General features: G+C 40.7%; 1 protein-coding gene across 3 annotated transcripts in view; it reads right to left on the reverse strand.

The window, feature by feature from the left end:
• HEY2 (hes related family bHLH transcription factor with YRPW motif 2) overlaps positions 1-22,463 on the reverse strand; it is a 53,140-nt gene that overhangs the window by 10,286 nt on the left and 20,391 nt on the right. The window contains exons 1-3 of one of the 3 annotated variants that reach the window (XM_069973660.1): positions 11,903-12,084; positions 6,399-6,477; positions 3,375-3,458 (exon numbers count right to left, since the gene is read on the reverse strand). In XM_069973660.1, the coding sequence (XP_069829761.1) occupies positions 3,375-3,458; positions 6,399-6,477; positions 11,903-11,985 (246 nt within the window). In that variant the 5' untranslated portion in view covers positions 11,986-12,084. Of the gene's footprint in view, positions 1-3,374; positions 3,459-6,398; positions 6,478-11,902; positions 12,085-22,463 lie in introns of those variants that run through there. The other 2 variants (XM_069973661.1, XM_069973662.1) reach the window with 2 other exon arrangements.

A 22,463-nucleotide genomic window follows, 5' to 3' on the forward strand; every position in this document is an offset into this window, starting at 1 on the left:
TTTTTTCTTCTTTTATGGGGATTGCTTCTGCTCTGAACAGCTCCTGACAAGGACAGAGGTGGCAGCAGAGAACTTCCTGCAGGACATACAGCAGTTGATAAGTTCTGGAGGACTGCAGAATTTTAAATAGAAGTAAATTACAAATCTATATAACTTTCTAAAACCAGTTGATTTGAAAGACATTATTTTACCCAGAGTACTCCTTTAGGAAAAACTTCATAGAATGAGGATGTGGTAACTCTTTGTCATAAATCCCATAGGTCCACAACTACATGACTGACAGCAACATGTTCTGTTCCTTGTACAATATCCTTTCAATCTTATCAAATTGTATAAAGCAAAACATAAAAAGAGCATGCACATTATAAAGCAGACATGTCAATCCTGACCATAATAGGGGCAGAGCATGAATCCGCTGTACACAATAAACTAGCCACATCAAGGGATCCTTCTATGAAGTAGATATTCTAAGTTCAGCAAAGACTCTTTTTAATTGAAAGTTTTCTGCACAATATACGATCATATATATTATGTACATTAATTATGGGAAATGCACATATAGGGCTATTTCCCTTAATTTAGTAGATCAGGGAGACTTCAGATTCTCTAAAAAAAAGGTTACGTCACGGACCGGGGGTGTAATTACAATGGTTCGACAGCAGGGGCGCACTTTATATAGAAGTCAATGAGTACCATTGACTTCTATATATAGTGCGCCCCTGCTGGACACTCCATTGTGTCGAACCATTGTAATTAAACCCCTGGTTCGTGACGTCACCTTTTTTTAAAGAATCTGAAGTCTCCCTGATCTACTAAATTAAGGAATATAGCCCTATATGTGCATTTCCCATAATTAATGTACATTAGAAATTTGTCTAACTTTCCATTAGTAATAACATATTAAAAAATAGTTTTGGTCGGAGTTGTCCTTTAAATTTCAAGACAGGTCATGGGGTGATGTGATTACAGGCTGCAGCAGGCAGTCTCTTTTTTTTTTTTATTTAAAGGGAATCTTTAAAATAAACATTAACTTAAATTATTGCTAAAAATATTTTGCATTTACTTGTTAATCTATATTGAATGTCCATGGGCATCTAAAAGGGGTATTCCAGAGATTTAAAAAAATAGTTTTTAATATATTACTGTAGTAAAGTTATATAACTTTGTAACATAAAAAAGTATAGTTTTTTATTTGGAAAACATACTATCGGTGCTTGGCAGCAGGGGGGCAGCACAGCCCACTCTGCTGCCACCGCCATTTTTGTCAGGAACTCAATTCCCGATCCCCTGCTCTGTTCTGGTAGTGCTATACAGAGCAGGGTTTGTTCTTCTGTGTACTCTATAGACACCATCATGGTGTCTGGCTGTCTCTGCTACAGTAGCTCTGCTTGTTCTGCCTCTAGCACAGTAAAGGGTAAAAGAATGTAAGCAATCACTGCTCGCTTTACAGGGGCTGCAGCACCCAGTAGTCATGTCAGACAACCTCCTGTCCGCTGTATAAGAATATACAGTACATGGGAGAAAAAACCCTTTTCTGTATAGTGCTGGATCAGTAACTACATGGATTATAGTCCTGCAGTTCCCGACACGAATGGTGGTGGCAGCAGAGGGGGTCGTGTCGGGAAATGCAGAACTATAAAAGTAATACAATTTTATTAAACCAGTGAATCAGCAAAGAAAGAAAAATTGTGTCAGTCTCCGGAATACCTTTTTAACATGTCAAATCAGTCTGATGAGACTGTTATCATTACAACACATAGGGGGAGATTTATCAAATGGAGCAAAATTTAGGCCCCTATTCCTAGGGCAGATGAGAGCCTGATCAATAATGTAAACAAGCACCAATCTGCTAGATTGGCGCTTGTTTACTGGGCCTATTACACGGCCCGATAATTGTTTAGCGAGGGCTGCAGGGACATTATTACCGATGTCCTTGCAGCCATTGTTTAAGCATTATGCTTTACCTAAACATGTTGCAGGGCTTCTCCTGTGCTCCTTCTTCCTCCTGGTCCCGTGCACAGCAGCAGCTTCGGTGCAGCCTGTCTGAGGTGACAGACCGCTCAGCCAATCACTGGCCGCGGCAGTCCTGGCTAGTGATTGGCTGATCGTTCTCTCTATTCCACGGAGCGATAATCGGCCAAATCGGGCCGATTCATCTGATTATCGTTACGTGGAATAGGACCCTTAGACTGGTGCAAACTTCCGACAGCAACCAATCACAGTTCCTCTTTCTATTCACCAGAGATGGAAGCTAGGCTGTGATTGGTTGCTGTGGCCAGTTTACACCAGTCTAAATTTTACACCCTTTGATAAATCTGGGCCTTATTATTTTCCATTAGGAAATGTGATAGCTATAATAGGGGTCCATAGTAAGATATAAAGGTATGGGTTTCTATTCCTGGAGGAAAAGGTAACTTTAACATTTTAAAATGAGGCATCATTTGACTTTATTTTTTCCTATATTTCCTATGTTTATTTTGATCTTTATATTATTTTATTCCATTCTTTTAAAGGGGCACATTACCAACATGTTTTCTTTTTTTTTCTTTCTTTAAAAAAAAAATCTCAAGTCTTCCAGTAATAATCAGCTGTTTAATGTCCTGCAGGAAGCGTTTTATTCTTTTCAGAGAGCAGGAGAAGTTTTCTATGGGGATTTGCTACTGCTCTGGACAGTTCCTGACACGGACAGAGGTGGCAGCAGAGAGCACTGTGTCAGACAAGAAAGAATACACCACTTCCTGCAGGACATACAGCAGCTGATAAGTACTGGAATACTTGAGATATTTTTATAGAAGCAAATTTTTCTGACACCAGTTGATTTCAAAGAAAAGAAAAAAATGGTGAATGGGGAATGACTGAAATTTTTAGGCTCAATCTTCAGGATCTGGGTCATCAGCTGCTAGATTTGCTTAAAATTAGAGATGAACGCAACTGGAGCATTAAAGTCCGATCGTTCGGCATGTGATTACTGGTGGCTAAAGAAGTCAGATGCAGCCTTAGGGGGTCCGGAAAAAAACATGGATACAGCACTATGATCCACAATAGTAAAACATTATTCTGGAATCTGATCTTAACTTATGAAACACAATCGGTTTTTTTTTCTGTCATAAAAGAACCACAATAGTTTTTTTGAGAGGAACTAAGGCAACATGAATTTATCCCTGAAGGAAAACAACAAGCAGACTGGAAACATTTCTTCCCCACTTTCATGATGGGATTATGCTTTAACAGTTCTGCCACAACAAAGCCTTTCGTTGCGAGGCGAGCTCGGTGCCAGATAAGGCCACATGTAATATTACTTTAATGAGCCTAGAAGAGAACCAGCAAACTCACATCAGAGGTGCCGCAAAAAGGAATGGGAGGAAACTACTCACTTGCTTTTCAAAAGCAGTCGGCACAAGTCGCCTTAATTCAGACAGGCTGTTATTGATCCGATCTCTTCTGCGCTTTTCTATAATCTGGAAGGAGGAAACGATAAAGGATGAGCCTCACCAAAGTTTAATGATAACTCATGCTGTTATGCAAGTTTTAGGTGAGAAAAAGTACAAATAATTTTAAGAGGCTTCAACTTTTTCTAAAAATTACATGTCCCTTTATTTATTTATTTTTAACTCTTTTTAACTTAAAGGGGTACTCCAGCGAAATTCTTTTCTTTCAAATCAACTGGTGTCAACTATCCAGAGAAGTAACAAATCCTAATAGAAAACCTCTCCTGCTCTGGACAGTTCCTGTCACGGACAGAGGTGGCAGCAGAGAGCACTGTGTCAGACTGGAAAGAATACACCACTTCCTGAAGGACATACAGTACCTGATAAGTACTGGAAGACTTGAGATACTTTTAGAGAAGTAAATTACAAATCTATATAACTTCCTGACACAGTTGATTTGATTAAAAAAAATTTTTTGCCGGCGTTCGCCTTTAAGTACTACTGACACACACATACACACTATTCTGTACACTGGTGTATTACATCACTATTTCCCCCTAGATAACAATGCTTCTAGGAAAGAATAACTCTTTTTCGCAGAGTTAGGCTATGTTCACACAACATATTTTTTCGTATTTCTACGGCCTTTGTTGCTTATTGCAACAACCAACGTAGTTGATACAAAAAAATACGTGGGCTTGCCGTCTATGGGGTCCTGGCCTGAGAGTATACACATAGTATACGCTCCGGCCGGGAAACCTAGCAGCGCCGCAAACAACTGACATGTCAGTTTTTTTCACTGAATAGCGGCCGCAGAAAGCTCAGTCAGTGCACACTATGGAGCGAGCGGCTCCGGCCACTTGCTTCATAGTGTGCTGTGGTGAGTTCTGATGCGGGCGCGCTTATGCACCCGCATCAGAACTCTGCAGGCCGAAAGATCATCCGTCCGGTACTGCTGTACCGGCCCTGCAGATCTTTTCAGAGACCGGCCGCTCCGGGTCACGGAACGGCCGGTCTCTTACGCCATGTGAACATGGACTCAAATGGAATCCAACCAAAAAACTTACATATAAAACCTGTGCACATATGTCCTATAATTATGGTCCCATAGAAGTTTATTGGTGCTATGTTAGAGCTCCATATAATCTGCATACACGTGTGTGTATGAGCCTTTTTTATTCACGTCTTTATGCTTATAAAACACTACAGTATTGTACAGTGCTATAGAGATTGAGACCATTGATAGCAGTATCTGCAGTATCATAAATACACCAGGACAAGATGTATGTGTGGTAGAAAACCTGCACATAGAGGGAGAACATACACGCTCTATACAACCAGTTCTCTTTATCTTGAAAGGCAGGATCCTGGTGTGCAAGACAACAATGCAGTCCACTGAGCAACCCTGCTGTCCCAGCTGCGCTGATAGTTCTCATATTGATGTCATGTTCCCTTATTATGAGTGCCGCAGTTACTATGTAATCTATAGGACACCAATGTGATACAAGTGGCTTTAGGTACCAGGACAGTATAACAATAAATCTGACTTGTAATATGTTACATAAGATTTATATTACCCCACTTCATTTACTATATATTCATACATTGACTAGGATCCACAAACACTGGTGCGGACATTCTACATTTCACAAGTATTAAGTTTAGGATAACAAATTGTTGGAAAAGTCCAAGTGTCAGGATGGTTCTGGCAGTGGCGGAATCTAATGTCATTCATGCTATGGAATAATCCTTTATGGTGGCTGCAGGTGCTTTGTGCTGGGGGCAAATCTTCTATATAACCTTATAAACAAACATGGCAGGCAGCGCATGACACTGTGTCATTTAGTATCGAGATGGTTGTCTAAAGTTGCCTCTTACTATTATCAGTCATTTTACACAGTACGTTCATTGCCATAATGGCACTATCATTGCTTGTCAGCGGGTCTGGTCATTTTTAGATCTGATGGGAAAAACTCTTGCTCCATTTTATACTATACCAACTTTAGGTTTCATCATATAAATATGTTATAACTAAACCTAAAGAAACGCTCTTAGAAAAGCTAAAAAAAAACCTGTTATAGCAAGACGGGTGGGCTATAAGGTCTATTGAGCAGCCATTAGTTTGATAATACCATTGGGACATATTACATTATCATACACATTACAGAGGACATACATCATTCTAATACAATCCGGACTATTTCAGGGACATATGATTTACTTAAAAGTGAGAAAAAGCAGACAGTTTTCTACTTGTTGATCGAGCCATATATAAGACACTATAAGGCTATGTTCCCAATATGTAAAAATAAGGGCCAATAACGTAGCCTAAGGAAGTCTCATCAATACAAATAGTCTAAAAGAATAAATAGTAATAGTCTAAAGTAGTATATAGATATGTTTGGTTGCTCCACCACCACTTTTACTAATGTTGTGTTGGCAAAAAAAAAAGTATGGACTGGCTTTACACTGCCTTAAAATTTTATTGGGGGCGGCGTTTTTCTGTCCTCTCTGGGATTTTTGACGCTCTTTGGCAGTTTTTTTCAAAATGCAGCTGAGGGTGTGGCTTTTTTTTTTTTGGGCAAACTGTGGCGTTTATTCTACCATAGACTTCAATAGGATTCGTTTTTGTCACCTTTTGTGGTCCAGCAACTAGGTCATGTGATGGCAGAGGGAAGAAAACTAAACTTAACTACATAAAAGATCAGTCACACATAAAGTCAGAAACTCCACAAAAAATGCCAGAAAAAACACGAATGCATGGGAAAGAACAAATTGGCAATTTTCTTAGAGGCCTGAGAAACACCGCACAAAATAGATGTGTGAGGCCACCCTCAAGCTGTTATTTTTTTAGTACTGTGTCCCATATCCTCCAACATCAACATGCATGGGTCATATCAGGAAATCTAGCACACACTGCTCCAATACAGGGATCATTTTCCAAAGTGATATGTTAAACATAAATCTTACCCCTCTCCGCTTCTTCCTGGCCATGATCTGTGACGTTGTTGAAGGAGAGTTTGATCGAATGAGTGATCCACTACTATGTCTGTGAAAAAAATATATAAAAAACAGACAAAGACGTCAGACTGTATTCTTGCCACCGGCATAGTATTAGCACAAGCAATGCAGATTCTGACATATAAATACTGTAGCAGAACTGAGTTTTCAACAGGTTCCTGGTGACACCAGCAATGTGGGTTCTGTGGTATAGAGGGGTTATCCAGCGTTAGAAAAACATGGCCGCTTTCTCCAGTTCAGGTGTGGTTTACAATTTACTTCAATGGAACTGAGTTGCACAACCTGCACCCAAACTGGAGACAAGAGTGGAGGCCATGTTTTTCTAATGCTGGATAACCCCTTTAACACTGGGTTAGAGGTGAACCATGAGTGATCATGATATCTTCAAGATGCAGCCCCATGTAGTTAAAGGGCAAGTTGAGCTGTACTAGCTGAGTATTACACAGATGTCTTAATGTACCTAAAGAAGATTTTAGCAATCATGGATGGGCCTGATACGGATTTCGGCTATGGGGTCTGTGACGACTGCTGGAAATTTTAGAGAGCTCCAAACTTTCTTAAAGAGGCACCGAATATATTGCAAGAAATAAACATTGTCCCTGGACAAGGAAGGTTGAGCAAGCTGTTTTTATTGATAACCAAATAACAGAATAAGTATATAGAAAATCATAAGTATATAAAGAAGCAGCAGAGTTAAATGTACTACTTGAGTCTTTGGGAAAGCATCATTGATATATCACATGTAGTCCTGTGCTATAGCATAGGCTGCAGACTGTGATAACACCAAGTGATGTGTTAGGTTTAATACCTGATACTGATACTAACACATGGAGACCTGCTACTAACTAACTGCGATCCTTGTGCACAGCAAATGGCCTGCCACACTGGAGGGTTTCATAGTCAGGACGCTGACTGACATAGATCACAGCATACGCCTCGAAATAATTCACACTTCCTGCTATACGAGATGAAGTGACAGACTGAATGTTAATGCACGGCATATTAACTGTATCTGATTAGCAGGAAAGGAAATCCATAGGAAAGTGAAAAGCCCAGAATATCTCACAAACAGATATTATAAGAAATACAGATTTTTGTATTTTTATAATTCTACATGGCATCATTCGTCCTTTTTATGTTTAGTTTACTGAGCATTGAATACATTTTTCACTAAAAAAAAATGTTTTACAGTCTTCAAGATGCAGAGGTAACCTGTACCAGGGGAAACAACCCTGCATTATGATTGAAGAAAGAAAGGATTGATAGTATGCTTTATACTCTTTTCACTCTTTGTAGCTATACTGTTTATGATAAGTTATAATTTGGCTAATGATTTGGCTATCCCAATCCGGAAGGTCAACTACAGTTCTGCTACATCTGTATATATGTATATAGTGAACGACAAGTCCATTAAAGTCATTCGGTATTACACCTAGGATTCCTTTGAGACTAGGGGGTCAGTCATATGTCCATGAATTCCATCCATACACGGTTGTTGTTCTGTGGACTGGGCCTGGGAGCTCCCAGCATTATTATGAATTATGATGTTGGGAGCTCCTAAACAGTTTAAAAGTTTGTGCTATTGTACTGACACAGCTGCTAGTGCCAACTTTTAAACTGTTTAGGAGCTCTCAACATCATAATTCATAATGATTCTGGGAGCTCCCAGGTCCAGTCCGCAGAACACCGTCCGTGTACAGACAGGTGACTGACCCCTAACCTGCTATATTTCTATGGACAGTTTTAGGCTATGATCACACATAGTATTTCCGTCAGTTTTTTGGTCAGTCTTTTTTTCAACCAAAACAGGAGTGGGCTGAAAACACAGAAACTGCTAATCTTTCCATTATAATTTTGCCCTGTCAGTTGCACTCCTGGTTTTGGCTAAAAAAAAAAACAGGCCAAAAGACTGACAGAAATACTATGTGTGAACATAGCCATAGGCTGTGTTCTCACAGAGTCTTTTTGGCCCTTTGAATCCAAATAACAGCCGATATTTGGACTCAAATGGACAAAAAAGACACTGTGGGAACACAGCCATAGAAAGGGAGTGAAGGCTGGTATAGAGAAACAGCATTTTACTGTCTACATTATAGCTTAACCCCCCCCACCCCCACCCCCACCTCTACCTCCTGTGAATCTACTGAGTTAGCTCACCATGAAGTGTTTTGGGGAACTTCACTTGACCCTATGGAAATCTTGGTCCTCTATATAGCCATGTGAACACTTTTTTTTTTTAGTATTTTGAATGTTAACCATTTTCATGGAAATTTTTAGTGTTTTATTTCTAGTGATGTTGCTGTCCGTGTAACATGCATTTATTCTGACATTTTTCAAGTTCGGCAAAGAAGCCTGAATTACATGTCTCCAAAAATACCATACCCAGAGGAGGCTGTGTTTGCTATGGACTTAGAAATAACTTCAGGCTGCATCGGCTTTGACCTAAACATACAGCTAAAGCTATGTCACACGTCTTTTTATAGGCAAAATAACGCCTGTTGTTTGATAATGGCGGTCGTCAATAATGATCATGATTATTGATGGCCGTCACTGTAAAATAACGGCCCTTATTTTGCCTAAAAAGATGTTATTGGAACAAAGCCTATTAGTGCCATGAAAAAGCAAAAGGCTATGTGTGAATCCAGTTCACACACAGTTTTTCCATCAGTATTTTGGTCTGTATTTTTTAAATCAGAATCAGGAGAAGAACTAACAGGACAAAATTATAATAGAAAAATGTGCACAGCTTCTGTGTTTTTTTTAACCCACTCCTGGTTTTAGGTTGAAAAAACAGACTGAGAAAAAGACTGATTGAAATATTATGTGTGAACATAGCCTTATACTGCAGCAGATCAGCGAGGAAGCTGAGAAGTTTTTTTTTATATATATATAAAACTTATCTTTCAGTATCTATTAATAATCCACAAAACAACTGTGCAAGTAATGGACTGTTCCATAGTCAAAAAGAGTCATTACAACTTTATGCTATTAACATAAATAGAAATAATAAATGGATTAAAAAACTACAACAATATCAGTATTAGTGCTGGTATATTATAATAATAAAAAATAACATGTATCTCCACATTATATAATAGTGAGAAGCCTCGAATCAGTAGGAGCCAGTGCTGGAGAGTATTACAGAGAGCCCTGAAATCCTTCCCACCCTGCAGAAGCTATAGCCTGTACACATATGAGTATATGGGTATAGTCTGTACACATATGAGTATATGGATATAGTCTGTACACATATGAGTATATGGGTATAGCCTGTACACATATGAGTATATGGGTATAGTCTGTACACATATGAGTATATGGATATAGTCTGTACACATATGAGTATATGGATATAGTCTGTACACATATGAGTATATGGATATAGCCTGTACACATATGAGTATATGGATATAGTCTGTACACATATGAGTATATGGATATAGTCTGTACACATATGAGTATATTGGTATAGTCTGTACACATATGAGTATATGGATATAGTCTGTACACATATGAGTATATTGGTATAGTCTGTACACATATGAGTATATGGATATAGTCTGTACACATATGAGTATATTGGTATAGTCTGTACACATATGAGTATATGGATATAGTCTGTACACATATGAGTATATGGATATAGTCTGTACACATATGAGTATATGGATATAGTCTGTACACATATGAGTATATGGATATAGTCTGTACACATATGAGTATATGGATATAGACTGTACACATATGAGTATATGGATATAGTCTGTACACATATGAGTATATGGATATAGTCTGTACACATATGAGTATATGGATATAGCCTGTACACATATGAGTATATGGATATAGTCTGTACACATATGAGTATATGGATATAGCCTGTACACATATGGATATATTGATAGCCTGTACACATATGAGAATATTGATGTCGTCTGTATACATATGAGTAAATTAATATAGTCAGTTCACATATGAGTATATTCTCATTTATATGTCTATACAAGTTTTGTTGGCCTTGGTATCAGTGTTAAATATCTTATGCCAAAACAGGATCAAATCTCATCAAGGGAACCCTCTCACAAGGTAAGGCTCCAAAAGGGTTCCCCTGCTTTCCTCCCATGGGATCAAAAAGAAAGCTTTCAGATGGACGCTCATAGGGCTATAAGGTCACTTTACATGTCAGTACTTGGGTCTGTATCAGTAGTTAGAGGCTAGAACTAGGAGTGGGTCTACAACACAGAAGAAGGCTCAACCTTCTGTATGGTGTAATGTGTAAAGGAGTGTAGAGAGTGTTTCCCAAACCAGCTAATAAATCAGTTATACTATATTATTGTCCTCAATTACACAGTGTGAATAGGGCCCCAGACACACTGCCCATTTACATTAGCTGCACACATCATTTCATCAGTCCATCTATTTATCTATACAGTTTCCTGCAATGACCTCATATGAAATACAGCCATGCAGCTAAATGTGTCATATAATGTTACAGTAAGCTGTGCCATCTGAGAAACCTGGCCCTCTTATATAGGAGCATCTCTGGTCTCCTGCTGATCAGGGTTACAATATCTACAGCAATCCCATATAGTTTCTCTATGCGCCAGATCCAAAAAATGAAGCTTGCAAGATTTTCAATCCACTGAGTTGACAGGTGCCCATAGGTCCAGTGCTGTGCCCAATTACAGCCAATGGGGTGCCAGGCGTAATGCATCCAGGTGCTGAATCTGGCATTCTCATCCAGGGTGGCTGCAGATCACATGGGAGGAACCCTGACAATGTAACCCTGCTACCCCTATCTGTTCTATAAAGGGCAAACACTTCTACTGTAAATATGATTGGCTAATTTATAGATATGATGTTACATTATATTATTTATAAATATAATTCTATATTATACTATTATTTACAAATATTATGCCATATTATTTATATATTCTATATAATTCTATATTATAATTCTATATAATTATATATCATTATATATTACACTATTATTTACAAATATGCTAAATTATTATATTATTTATTAATATTATGGTATATTCTTATTGTATTATTTATAAATATTATGGTATATTATTATACTATTATTTTTTAAATATGATGCTCTATATATATATATATATATATATATATATATAGTTGTTTCACAGATGAGAGAATGAAATGTTGGCGAGCTGAGTGGCTCTTGGCACAAGTCAGTGTGGCACAGAAATTCATTATAATTACACAGGACTGCAGGTAAATCCGCTAACATATCTGAGTTACATAGGACTGCAGGTAAATCCGCTAAAATATCTGAGTTACATAGGACTGCAGGTAAATCCGCTAAGTTATCAGGTAAATGATGTGAGCTCCATGAGTCAGAGAGCTGCTGCCAGGGTGCTGCCACATCTGCATGTAGTGCCATGGTCCTCTCACCAGTGCCCCCAGCCAGTGCCCACACTCACCCGGAGTAATTATTCTCACTGCCCACATCTATGGTCTCATCCAGGTCACTGTCGGAGCTGGTGTCCTCACACGGTCTCTTCATGGTCGGGGTACCAGGCTGGAGGGGTTAGCCACAGTAGGTAGAGTCCAGCTTCCAGTGCAGAGCGGTGCCCAGGGATTGTGTGCGCTGCCCGGTCACTCAGCATCCAGCCCCCTCGTCTGCGCTGCTTTCCCACGCTCCAGCCTGTAGCTCCGGCAGTAAGCACGCCCCCTGGTGCCGCTCCGGCAGTAAGCACGCCCCCTGGTGCCACTCCGGCAGTAAGCACGCCCCCTGGTGCCGCTACGGCAGTAAGCACGCCCCCTGGTGCCGCTCCGGCAGTAAGCACGCCCCCTGGTGCCGCTCCGGCAGTAAGCACGCCCCCTGGTGCCACTCCTCCTCCATCACACGCTCCCCACCTCCAGCCTGACACCCCACAGCATCAGCATTCACTAATCATTTATATTATTAGTATATAGCATCTATTACTGGAGCTCTCTTCATTTACTTATTATATATGATATCATTTGTGGATAAGGCAGAGACAACCAGTATTTCATTACACATTTCCCCTCATAAAGTTTTTCCATAATCCAGAATAGCAAATCTGCATGTTATTATTATTATTATTATTATTATTATTATTATTATATAAACACTGTAGTCTTCATCCATTCTCCATATCCAGGGCTAAGAAGACGCCTAGAAAGTAGGGATAACAACCACCGCAGCAGCAAATCATTTGTCATCCATCTTTGGGATTATCCACAATTAGAAAAACACAGCTGATATTTTTCCCAGAAACAGCGCCACTCTTGTCTCCAGTTTGTGTGTGGCATTGCAGCTCAGTTGAAATAAATGCAGTAGAGTAGTAATACAACATATAATCTGAGAACAGGGATGGTGTTTATTTTTAGTTGTTGTTTATGGAAGAAACAGGTAGCTTTTTATTCTTGGGGTCTTTGAGATGACAGCAGTGTCTCAGGCATCCTGGCGCAGACATTGTAATGCTATCACTACATTATAACTTCTACATTAGACCAGAGGAAGAGAAAACAGTGGCTCATCATGCAACTGGGCATAGGTGAGTTCAGGGTTGCAGCTAGGATGTAGTCGGGCAAGGTGAGTATGTGTATGGGAGGGAGAGCTCTTGTGGCTGGATGTGCAATGCTGTCCTATGGAGGCATCCACAACCACCATTAGCAGGGCAGGAAGTCACGTCATTTAAGGGGGTTATGCAGGGTTAGGAAAAACATGGCTGCTTTCTTCTTGAAACAGCGCCCCACCTATCCTCAGTTTGGGTGCGGTTTTGCAGCTCAGTAATACCACAAACAACCAGGGGACAGGGGTGGTGCTATATTTGCAAAAAAAAGTTGCTGTGCTTTATCTAATTCTGGACAACCCTTTCAACTGAGAGGGCTTTTTAAGAGCGCCCTCAGTTAAAGGGCCAGACATAACACCTGCGGTGCTCACAATGGCCATGACACCCCCCATTTGCTCACTTCAAATGACCTCATGGATGAAGTGCCCCCGCTACATGTATGCCTACAACATGGCATGGTATAGCTCTATCTACTTTCTAAGGACAATTCTGGCAAAAATTATTTCTGAGCACTGGACTTGTTTAAACAAACAAAATAGGTAGAGGACCATATTTATACTCTTGTATATGTACCCAGGACTGCCTTTACTGGGGTCAGAGTTCATGTGTCTCTTCATGTGTTTGATGTGTTTCATTAAAAGCAGACCAGCAGCAAAAGAGGTTTATTAAAAAGTATGCAAGCAAAAAGAAAAACAACAACCAAAGAAAATCCTTGCCTGTCTGGCTCTGTGCATGCAGCATCCCTGGCTGTCAGCTGGAGAGCGTCTCCCTGCAACTTACAGAAACACCTCAGGCAATAAGAATCTCTCAGACATTTCTGTGTCTCCAGCCAGAGAGAGCGAGTTACCCTCCTAGCTCCACTTAACAATCTGCCTCTTTATAACCTTCAATAATCAACCAGTAGGAGAGGGGTCTGGGTAACATATACTTTGTCTTCATAACTAGGGATGAGCGAACCGGCTGAGGTTCGGGTTCGTATGAACCTGAACTTTCGGCTTCTGATTCCTGCTGTCTGCCGCTCCGTGGAGAGGGTGGATACAGCCTGAGGACCGCCTGGAAAACTGGGATATAGCCATAGCCTTAGGCTGTATCCTAGTTTTCCAGGTGGTCCTCCGGCTGCATCCACCCTCTCCACGGAGCGGGCAGACAGCGGGAATCATTGCCGAGAGTTCAGGTTCGTACGAACCCGAACCTCGTCAGGTTCGGACCATCCCTATTCATAACCTATCCAGCATAGTAGTTTGCACCATAGTGGATGCTGTATCGACTGTACCACTGCTAGCGATGGCGTAAGCCACACCAGGGAGCGGAGTCTAAGGCTGGGTTCACACTGCGTTTTCAGCATACGTTTAACGGATCCGTTTTTTTTAACGGACAAAAAAAAATAGTGTCAGCAACGTTTTTTTGTCCGTAAAAAAAAAACGGATCTGTTTTGTTCCGTTTTTTTTAATAATGGAAGACAATGGAAAAACGGATCAAAACGGATGCACACAAATGCATCAGTTTTTTGCAATCCATTTTCATCTGTTTTTTTGCAAAAACGAATGAAAAAAAACGGATTGCAAAAACGAAGTGTGTGAACCCAGCCTAAGAGGCCACTGGTCTTCTCCAGTGCCAAACGCAAGGCGCAAGAGACCGGCCGTGAGATCCGTGACCTGGATCCCATAGACACCCAGGCAACATATTTTTTCATATGTATACAGCCGTTGTTGCAAAATTGCAACAACGGCCGTATAAATACGAAAAAATACATTGTGTGAACATACCCCTCAGACTGGAAAGAATACACAAATTCCTGCAGGACATACAGCAAATAATAAGTACTGGAAAACTGGAGATTTTTTTTTCATAGAAGTAAATCCCAAATTTCTGCCACTTTCTGAGGCCAGTTGATATTAAAACAATTGCTGGAGTACCCCTTTAATGTCATAAACAATAAAATAAATATTTGCTGTGGAACATACCTTCAATACTTCTCATAAGTACAGCGTAAAATCATGAAACTCCACACCCACTGCTATATGGAGAATTATTACAGTTTTCTCTATGTTCTCTGTCATGTTGACCAATTATTTATTGATTGTTCAGAATTTAGAGAATGACATGCCTAATATAGTGGAACAATTACCAGACAGCACTAAAATAGTAACAGGTCTATTATGGTTTCAGGTGCTCGGATAAGTATGTCCTGTATGTGCGACTGGCAGCACATCTTTCCATAAATAAGTCTGGCATCTTTCCTTTAGCAGGAAGTGACAAAAAGAGGACACAGTCATCAATATGAGGAGTAGCACTTATGGAAGACAAGAGAAACATCCTCCTTCCTGTTGTATAGTATCTGCATAGTATGTATGTATTACGTTGTATAGTATCTTCATAGTATGTATGTATTACGTTGTATAGTATCTTCATAGTATGTATGTATTATGTTGTGTAGTATCTGCGTATTATGTATGTATTATGTTGTATAGTATCTGCATATTATGTATGTATTATGTTGTATAGTATATGCGTATTATGTATGTATTATGTTGTATAGTATCTGCATACTATGTATGTATTATGTTGTATAGTATCTGCATACTATGTATGTATTATGTTGTATAGCATCTGCATACTATGTATGTATTATGTTGTATAGTATCTGCATATTATGTATGTATTATGTTGTATAGTATCTGCATACTATGTATGTATTATGTTGTATAGTATCTGCATACTATGTATGTATTTTGTTGTATAGTATCTGCGTATTATGTATGTATTATGTTGTATAGTATCTGCATACTATGTATGTATTATGTTGTATAGTATCTTCATAGTATGTATGTATTACGTTGTATAGTATCTTCATAGTATGTATGTATTATGTTGTGTAGTATCTGCGTATTATGTATGTTTTATGTTGTATAGTATATGCGTATTATGTATGTATTATGTTGTATAGTATCTGCATATTATGTATGTATTATGTTGTATAGCATCTGCATACTATGTATGTATTATGTTGTATAGCATCTGCATACTATGTATGTATTATGTTGTATAGTATCTGCATACTATGTATGTATTATGTTGTATAGTATCTGCATACTATGTATGTATTTTGTTGTATAGTATCTGCGTATTATGTATGTATTATGTTGTATAGCATCTGCATACTATGTATGTATTATGTTGTATAGCATCTGCATACTATGTATGTATTATGTTGTATAGTATCTGCATAATATAAAGTGAAACTCCGCCTTTGATACCTGCACAGTTTTTATTTTTTATTTTTTAGAAATGACTATGATGCAGCACTGTGCACAATATAATTTCTCTAATGTAGATTTTATTGGAACCTATCACTGGAATAGGCTTCTGCTGCATACAGCTATAACTCATCAGACACATCTCCAGTGTTTGACCCACAAAAACACAAAAAATGCAACAGCTTGCTGCTAATGGCAACCCATAAAACCAGTACAGGTATGAACATTGCTAAAAGCAGCCCCCTAACTGCTAAATAAAAACTCCTCTAAAATCATAAAACTCCTGGCATACCAGCATACCATTTGTTAATAGTATGTACCATCCCACTACAGTAAGGTAGCCTTATACATGGAATGGAACCTACTCTATAGTCTGGCCTATCCTGGGTAATAAGCCCATACTATGGGCATGCAGGATCCAACTCATACTGGCCAAAATAACCCCCAGGGTGGGATGGGTGAAGTGCATGACCAAGTAGAGGCATCTGCAACACGGACAAAAAAGACAAAAAAAAACTTGGTCAGCTCTCCTACAACACCATTCACACTAGAGAGGAGTGTAAACAAGGCCAGAGTTTAGTGTAGGTTCCATCCCAGGCATGAGGCTCACTATCACTCACTAGTTGTAAATGGTATGGTATTTTTATGGAGATTTTTTTAGCAGTTGGGGGGCTGCTTTTAACAATTTAAAAGTGAGCAGTGAGCCGTAGCATTTTTTGTGTTTTTGTGTCTGCGTTTTTAGCTACAGCAACGTGCCCCTGACTAGTGTGAATGGTGTTGTAGGCGAGCTGACCTAGGGTTCTTTTTCTCCTTTTGTCAGTGACATAGACTAAAGAGCCCTTTACATTTATTATCACTAATTCCTAGGAACGCTCATTCAGCCAATAATCTGCCTGTGTAAAAGTGCCAGAGATCAGCTGATAAGTGAGCAAATCCCTGCTTCTTGGCTGATTTAATCTTCTGTGCGGCCATAAAATTATTGCTATAGGCTGCACATATGTCTGTATAAACAGGAGAACGTTGGGCAGAACAGGCACTTGGAGGCCTATTCCATTATTTTTTAAATAATGTCTGTTATTTGCATAATGACTGCCATTGTTATGAAAAAACAGTCATCATTTTTAAAAAGTGTGAACCTAGCCGTACTGTAGAGTACACATATAGCTATAGTAAAACTCTTTCACAGTGGTCAACCTGGTTCTTGACTGATCCACTCCACCAGTATTGGTATAAGGGGTCATTTACATGTTCCGTAATTATGTATAGATGACCAGACCAGAGTTCAGAATTCCCGATATAATTTTTTTATATGATGCTGGGAGCTCCAAAACTCCTACATCTTTGCGCTACTGTACTGATATCCAATTGTTCCAGTCCATTTGGGGCTAAATAGATGAACATGGAAACTTTCTGTGAGGCTGCAGTGGTGGGATTTTGTCCCTCCTTCTTTAGGCTTTATATTATACAGTGTAACCTTAGACTAGAATGTGTCAGATTCATCAATGTGGCTCATGTTGTTTGAAAATTCTCGTCTTTAGATAACTTTAGACCAACTGTTAGTTGACTTATTACACACCATTTAAAGTGACTCTGTACCCACAATCTGCCCCCCCCCCCCAAACCACTTGTACCTTCAGATAGCTGCTTTAAACCCAAGATCTGTCCTGCGGTCCATTTGGCAGGTGATGCAGTTATTGTCATAAAAACAACTTATAATCCTGCAGCGCTGTGTCTAACGGCCGGGGCTTACATTTGTATATGCATTAGGCTGGCACCACCTCTATGTCCTTACTCCCCACCCTCCTCATCATTAGGAATGATCCAGGAACATTTACTGCTGTTTGAGCTTTGCACAGGTGTATTAACGATCCAGCCCATGTGTCGGGCTGCCACAGGTGAGGAATAAGAAGCAATCTGCCTGGAGCATTCCTAATTATGAGGAGGGTGGGGAGGAGGGACGGAGAGGTGGTGCCAGCCTAATGCATATACAAATGTAAGCCCCGGCCGTTAGACACAGCACTGCCGGATTAAAAGTTGTTTTTAGGACAATAACTGCATCCCCTGCTGAACGGACCCCAGGACAGATCTTGGATTAAAAGTAGCTATCTGAAGGTACAAGTATTGTGGTCAGATTGTGGGTACAGAGTCGCTTTAAGACACACTTCCTTTTCAACAAAGCCATGTCCAATTCCCAACAACTCCCACCATCTTGTTGTGTCTAAAATTGTAACAGCGAGTGTGGAGCCACTGTGCTAATGAACCGGTATGGATTTGGGCCACACTAGGGAGTGGAGTATAAGTACCCTCTTGGTCTTTACCCTTTACTCCAGCATGCAGAAGCTGAACACCAGTTTACTCCACAAGGGCGGTCCCAGTGTCAGCAGTGGCTGGTTCCCAAGAACCAGAGTAGGTGCAAGGCACCTGGGAACAGGTCAAGTAAACGTAGTCAGCAAGCAGGGTCATCAGCAGGAGAGTCAGCGCAGTACCAGGGACGAGACAGATATGGTAGTCAGACTGGTGTAGGGTGAGGGCAAGCTGCTTCAGAGGCAGGTCAGGCAATGGGAGAGGCAGGCAGTACAGACAAGGGTCAGAAGACAAGGAGTGGACAGGACGGCACTGATGGTGGGGAGTCTCATTCAGCAGCCTTACAAAAATACGTAAAAAGGTTAAAAAGTCAAATTTTTGTTTTCTATATATATTTTGCCAGATTTTTGGCGCACAAAGTTAAGTTATTTCCCTCCAAATTTTCAATGTTTATAACAGATATTAAAATACATAGAATGCAAGCTATAAAAAAAGAACACTCATTGCCCTATTATGCTTGTGAGATCAATGTCTGCAAATGACCTTAGTCATATTGAAGCCATCATGTAGCATTTCGTCACAATGTGGCCCCAGTGTGCTCCATCAAGCATCACGTTGTGTTGGATTACTCTCTGAAGTGCCCACAACTTTTAAAAATATATTTTAAGCCACTTATAGATAAAGAAGCGACATGCTTACTGCATTCAATAGGAAGGGTCAAGAGGAGGTCAAGAGAAGACAGGGATTTTTAAGAGTCATGTCTGCAACCTTCTTACACCATAGATAGCTTTTAATAACATGTACAATTCTCTAAATGGAGGTAAAGAAAACAGGAAAAATGTAAAAGATGTAAGGTGGGACCTCTCTGGATCAGACTTGTTGTTCTTGTACATCCCAGAGATACTCAATCGGATTGTCATGTAGGGAATTGGAACATCTGGAAGTCTTTGTCATGCTCCTCAAACCATTCCTGAACAATGCAGTCCACTGCATTATCCTACTGTAAGAGACCATCGCCATTAGGAAATTATAATGAAGGGGTGTACATAAAGACAAAGGTTTTATAGCAGAACATTGTCCAGAATATCACATTGCCTGTGCCAGCTTGCTTTCCTCCCATAGTGCATCCTGCTGATATATTACCCAGGTAAGTGGTGCACATGCATCCATCTTCCTGTCAGCTGCTTCCGATACTCCATGGTCCAATTCTGATGTTCAAATGCTGATTGTAGGTTCTTTTGTCAGTGGACAGTGGATTGTCATCCCACTGCGAGTATGTAAATGCCGACTCCCTTAACCCCCTGCCGCCCGAGCATACTTTACCTGGTTCGCGGCTGCATCTGAGGCTCCTGGCTCCCATAGATCCCTTCCAGCCAATCAGGGACCTGGGAGCCTCAGATGCAGCCGGAGCACGGACCAGGTAAACTATGCTCAAGGTGGTGGCGGGTTAAGGGGGCCAGCATTTACATACACGTACGTACATTACATTAGAGGGGACAGTGGCACATTACATTAGAGGACATTGGTACATTACATTAGAGGGGACATTGGTTCAGAACATGAGAGGAGACAGTGGTATATTAAATTAGAGGGGACACTGGTACAGTACATTAGAGGGGACATTGGTTCAGAACATGAGAGGAGACAGTGGTACAGTACATTAGAGGGGGCAGTGGTACAGTACATTAGAGGGGACATTGGTACAGTACATTAGAGGGGACATTGGTACAGTACATTATAGGGGACAGTGACAAAATACATGAGAGAGGACAGTGGTACAGTACATTAGAGGAGACATTGGTACAGTACATTAGAGAGGACAGTGGTACAGTACATTAGAGAGGACAGTGGTACTGTACATTAGAGAGGACAGTGGTACAGTACATTAGAGGGGACAGTGGTACAGTACATTAGAGAGGACAGTGGTACAGTACATTAGAGAGGACAGTGGTACTGTACATTAGAGAGGACAGTGGTACAGTACATTAGCAAGGACAGTGGCACAGTACACTAGAGAGTACAGTGGCACAGTACATTAGTGGGGACAGTGGCACAGTACATTAGTGGAGACAGTGGTACAGTAAATTAGTAAGCACAGTGGCACAGTAAATTAGAGAGCACAGTGGCACAGTAAATTAGAGAGCACAGTGGCACAGTACATTAGTGGGGACAGTGGTACAGTACATTAGTGGGGACAGTGGTACAGTACATTAGTGGGTACAGTGGTACAGTAAATTAGTGAGCACAGTGGTACAGTAAATTAGTGAGCACAGTGGTACAGTAAATTAGTGAGCACAGTGGCAGAATAAATTAGAGAGCACAGTGGCATAGTACATTAGAGAGCACATTGGCACAGTACAATAGAGAATACAGTGGCAAATATATTAAAGAGGACAGTAGCACAATACATTAGAGGGTACATTGGTGCAGTATATTAGAGTGGAGAGTGACAGTATAAAAGAGAAGACGGTTGCAAAATACATTTGAGAGGAAGTGGCAAAGTACATTAGAGGGGTCATTGGCACAGTACATTAGAGAGGACAGCAGTACTGTACATTAAAGAAGACAATGGTACAGTACATTAGAGGATACAGTGGCTCAGTACATTTGAGGACAGAGGCACAGTATGTAGTACCCCGACCGGTCACCTGCTAATTTGTTCCTGCTGACGCCACTTCTGGGGTGGTTGGTCAGTGGTATAGTACAGCTCAGCCGGTTAGGATGTAGTCGTGACGCCAGTGCTAAATCAGCACACAGGTGTGATGGTATACCTGCTTTTAATGTTTGTGGCTGGCTATATTGATCCCCAATGGTCGGTGACCTGCCGGGTTGTGATGGGTCCCTTGGGCTCTTATCACGATGGTCTCAGTAGAATAAAAAAACTGATCTTTACTGACAGATCTCTTGCAAACAGGATAATAAGGTAACAAGTGACTTCTGAGGTACAGACTTGAGTTCACTGAATCTGTGCTGAGAGATGCTGACGTGCTGAGGTAGAATAGGAGAGTTCAGAGGAGTAGAGAGGAGTTTTTCAGGAGAGCCCCAACCAAGTTTAGTAATGTGCTCTTCCGGAACTTGTGAAGAAATACTTGAAGAAGAAATACTTGAGAGAAGAATATTTGTGCCAGTGTGTCGAGCTGAATGTCGCTAAACCACCTTCTGCCCTGCTGTGTCGGGTTACCCGTCCTACGAGGGTGACACAAGCCCCAGTCCTGGTTACTAGGGATGAGCGAACCGGCCGAGGTTTGGGTTCGTATGAACCTGAACTATCGGCTTCTGATTCCCACTGTCTGCCCGCTCTGTGGGGAGGGTGGATACAGCCTGAGGACCGCCTGGAAAACTGGGATACAGCCATAGCCATAGGCTGGATCCTAGTTTTCTAGGCGGTCCTCACGCTGTATCCACCCTCTCCACGGAGCGGGCAGACAGCGGGAATCAGAAGCCGATAGTTCAGGTTCATACGAACGCGAACCTTGGCCGGTTCGCTAATCCCTACTGGTTACCTGAGTGGAGCTAAGTGTCTGAGCGTGTCCAGGTTTAATCTGAGCTGCGAGATAGAGTACATAGGCCTTGGATATGGCTGCTTTGCTCTATCCGGCTCAGTTCCTCTGCTTTAAGATACGCCCTGCACTGTTTCAAAAGGTTTGTGGTGTGGGCTGGGGTGATCTCTGACTTGCTTTTAGAAAGAAAGTCTCTGCATTCTCCATACGTGACTATTCACTATCACAGCTGGTCTGTCCCGGAAAGGCAACCTAGCAGAGCCAGGCCCTGGCTAAGCTCAGGGATGCCTGATATGTGTGCGTCCTACTCCACAGAGAAACAGAGAGGAAATTAAGTGACGCTACACTTCCTTTCCTCATGTGACGACTTCCTTAATGGTG

This window comes from Dendropsophus ebraccatus, chromosome 6 (assembly GCF_027789765.1).
Source record: "Dendropsophus ebraccatus isolate aDenEbr1 chromosome 6, aDenEbr1.pat, whole genome shotgun sequence".
In the NCBI taxonomy this organism is placed as follows: Eukaryota; Metazoa; Chordata; class Amphibia; order Anura; family Hylidae; genus Dendropsophus; species Dendropsophus ebraccatus.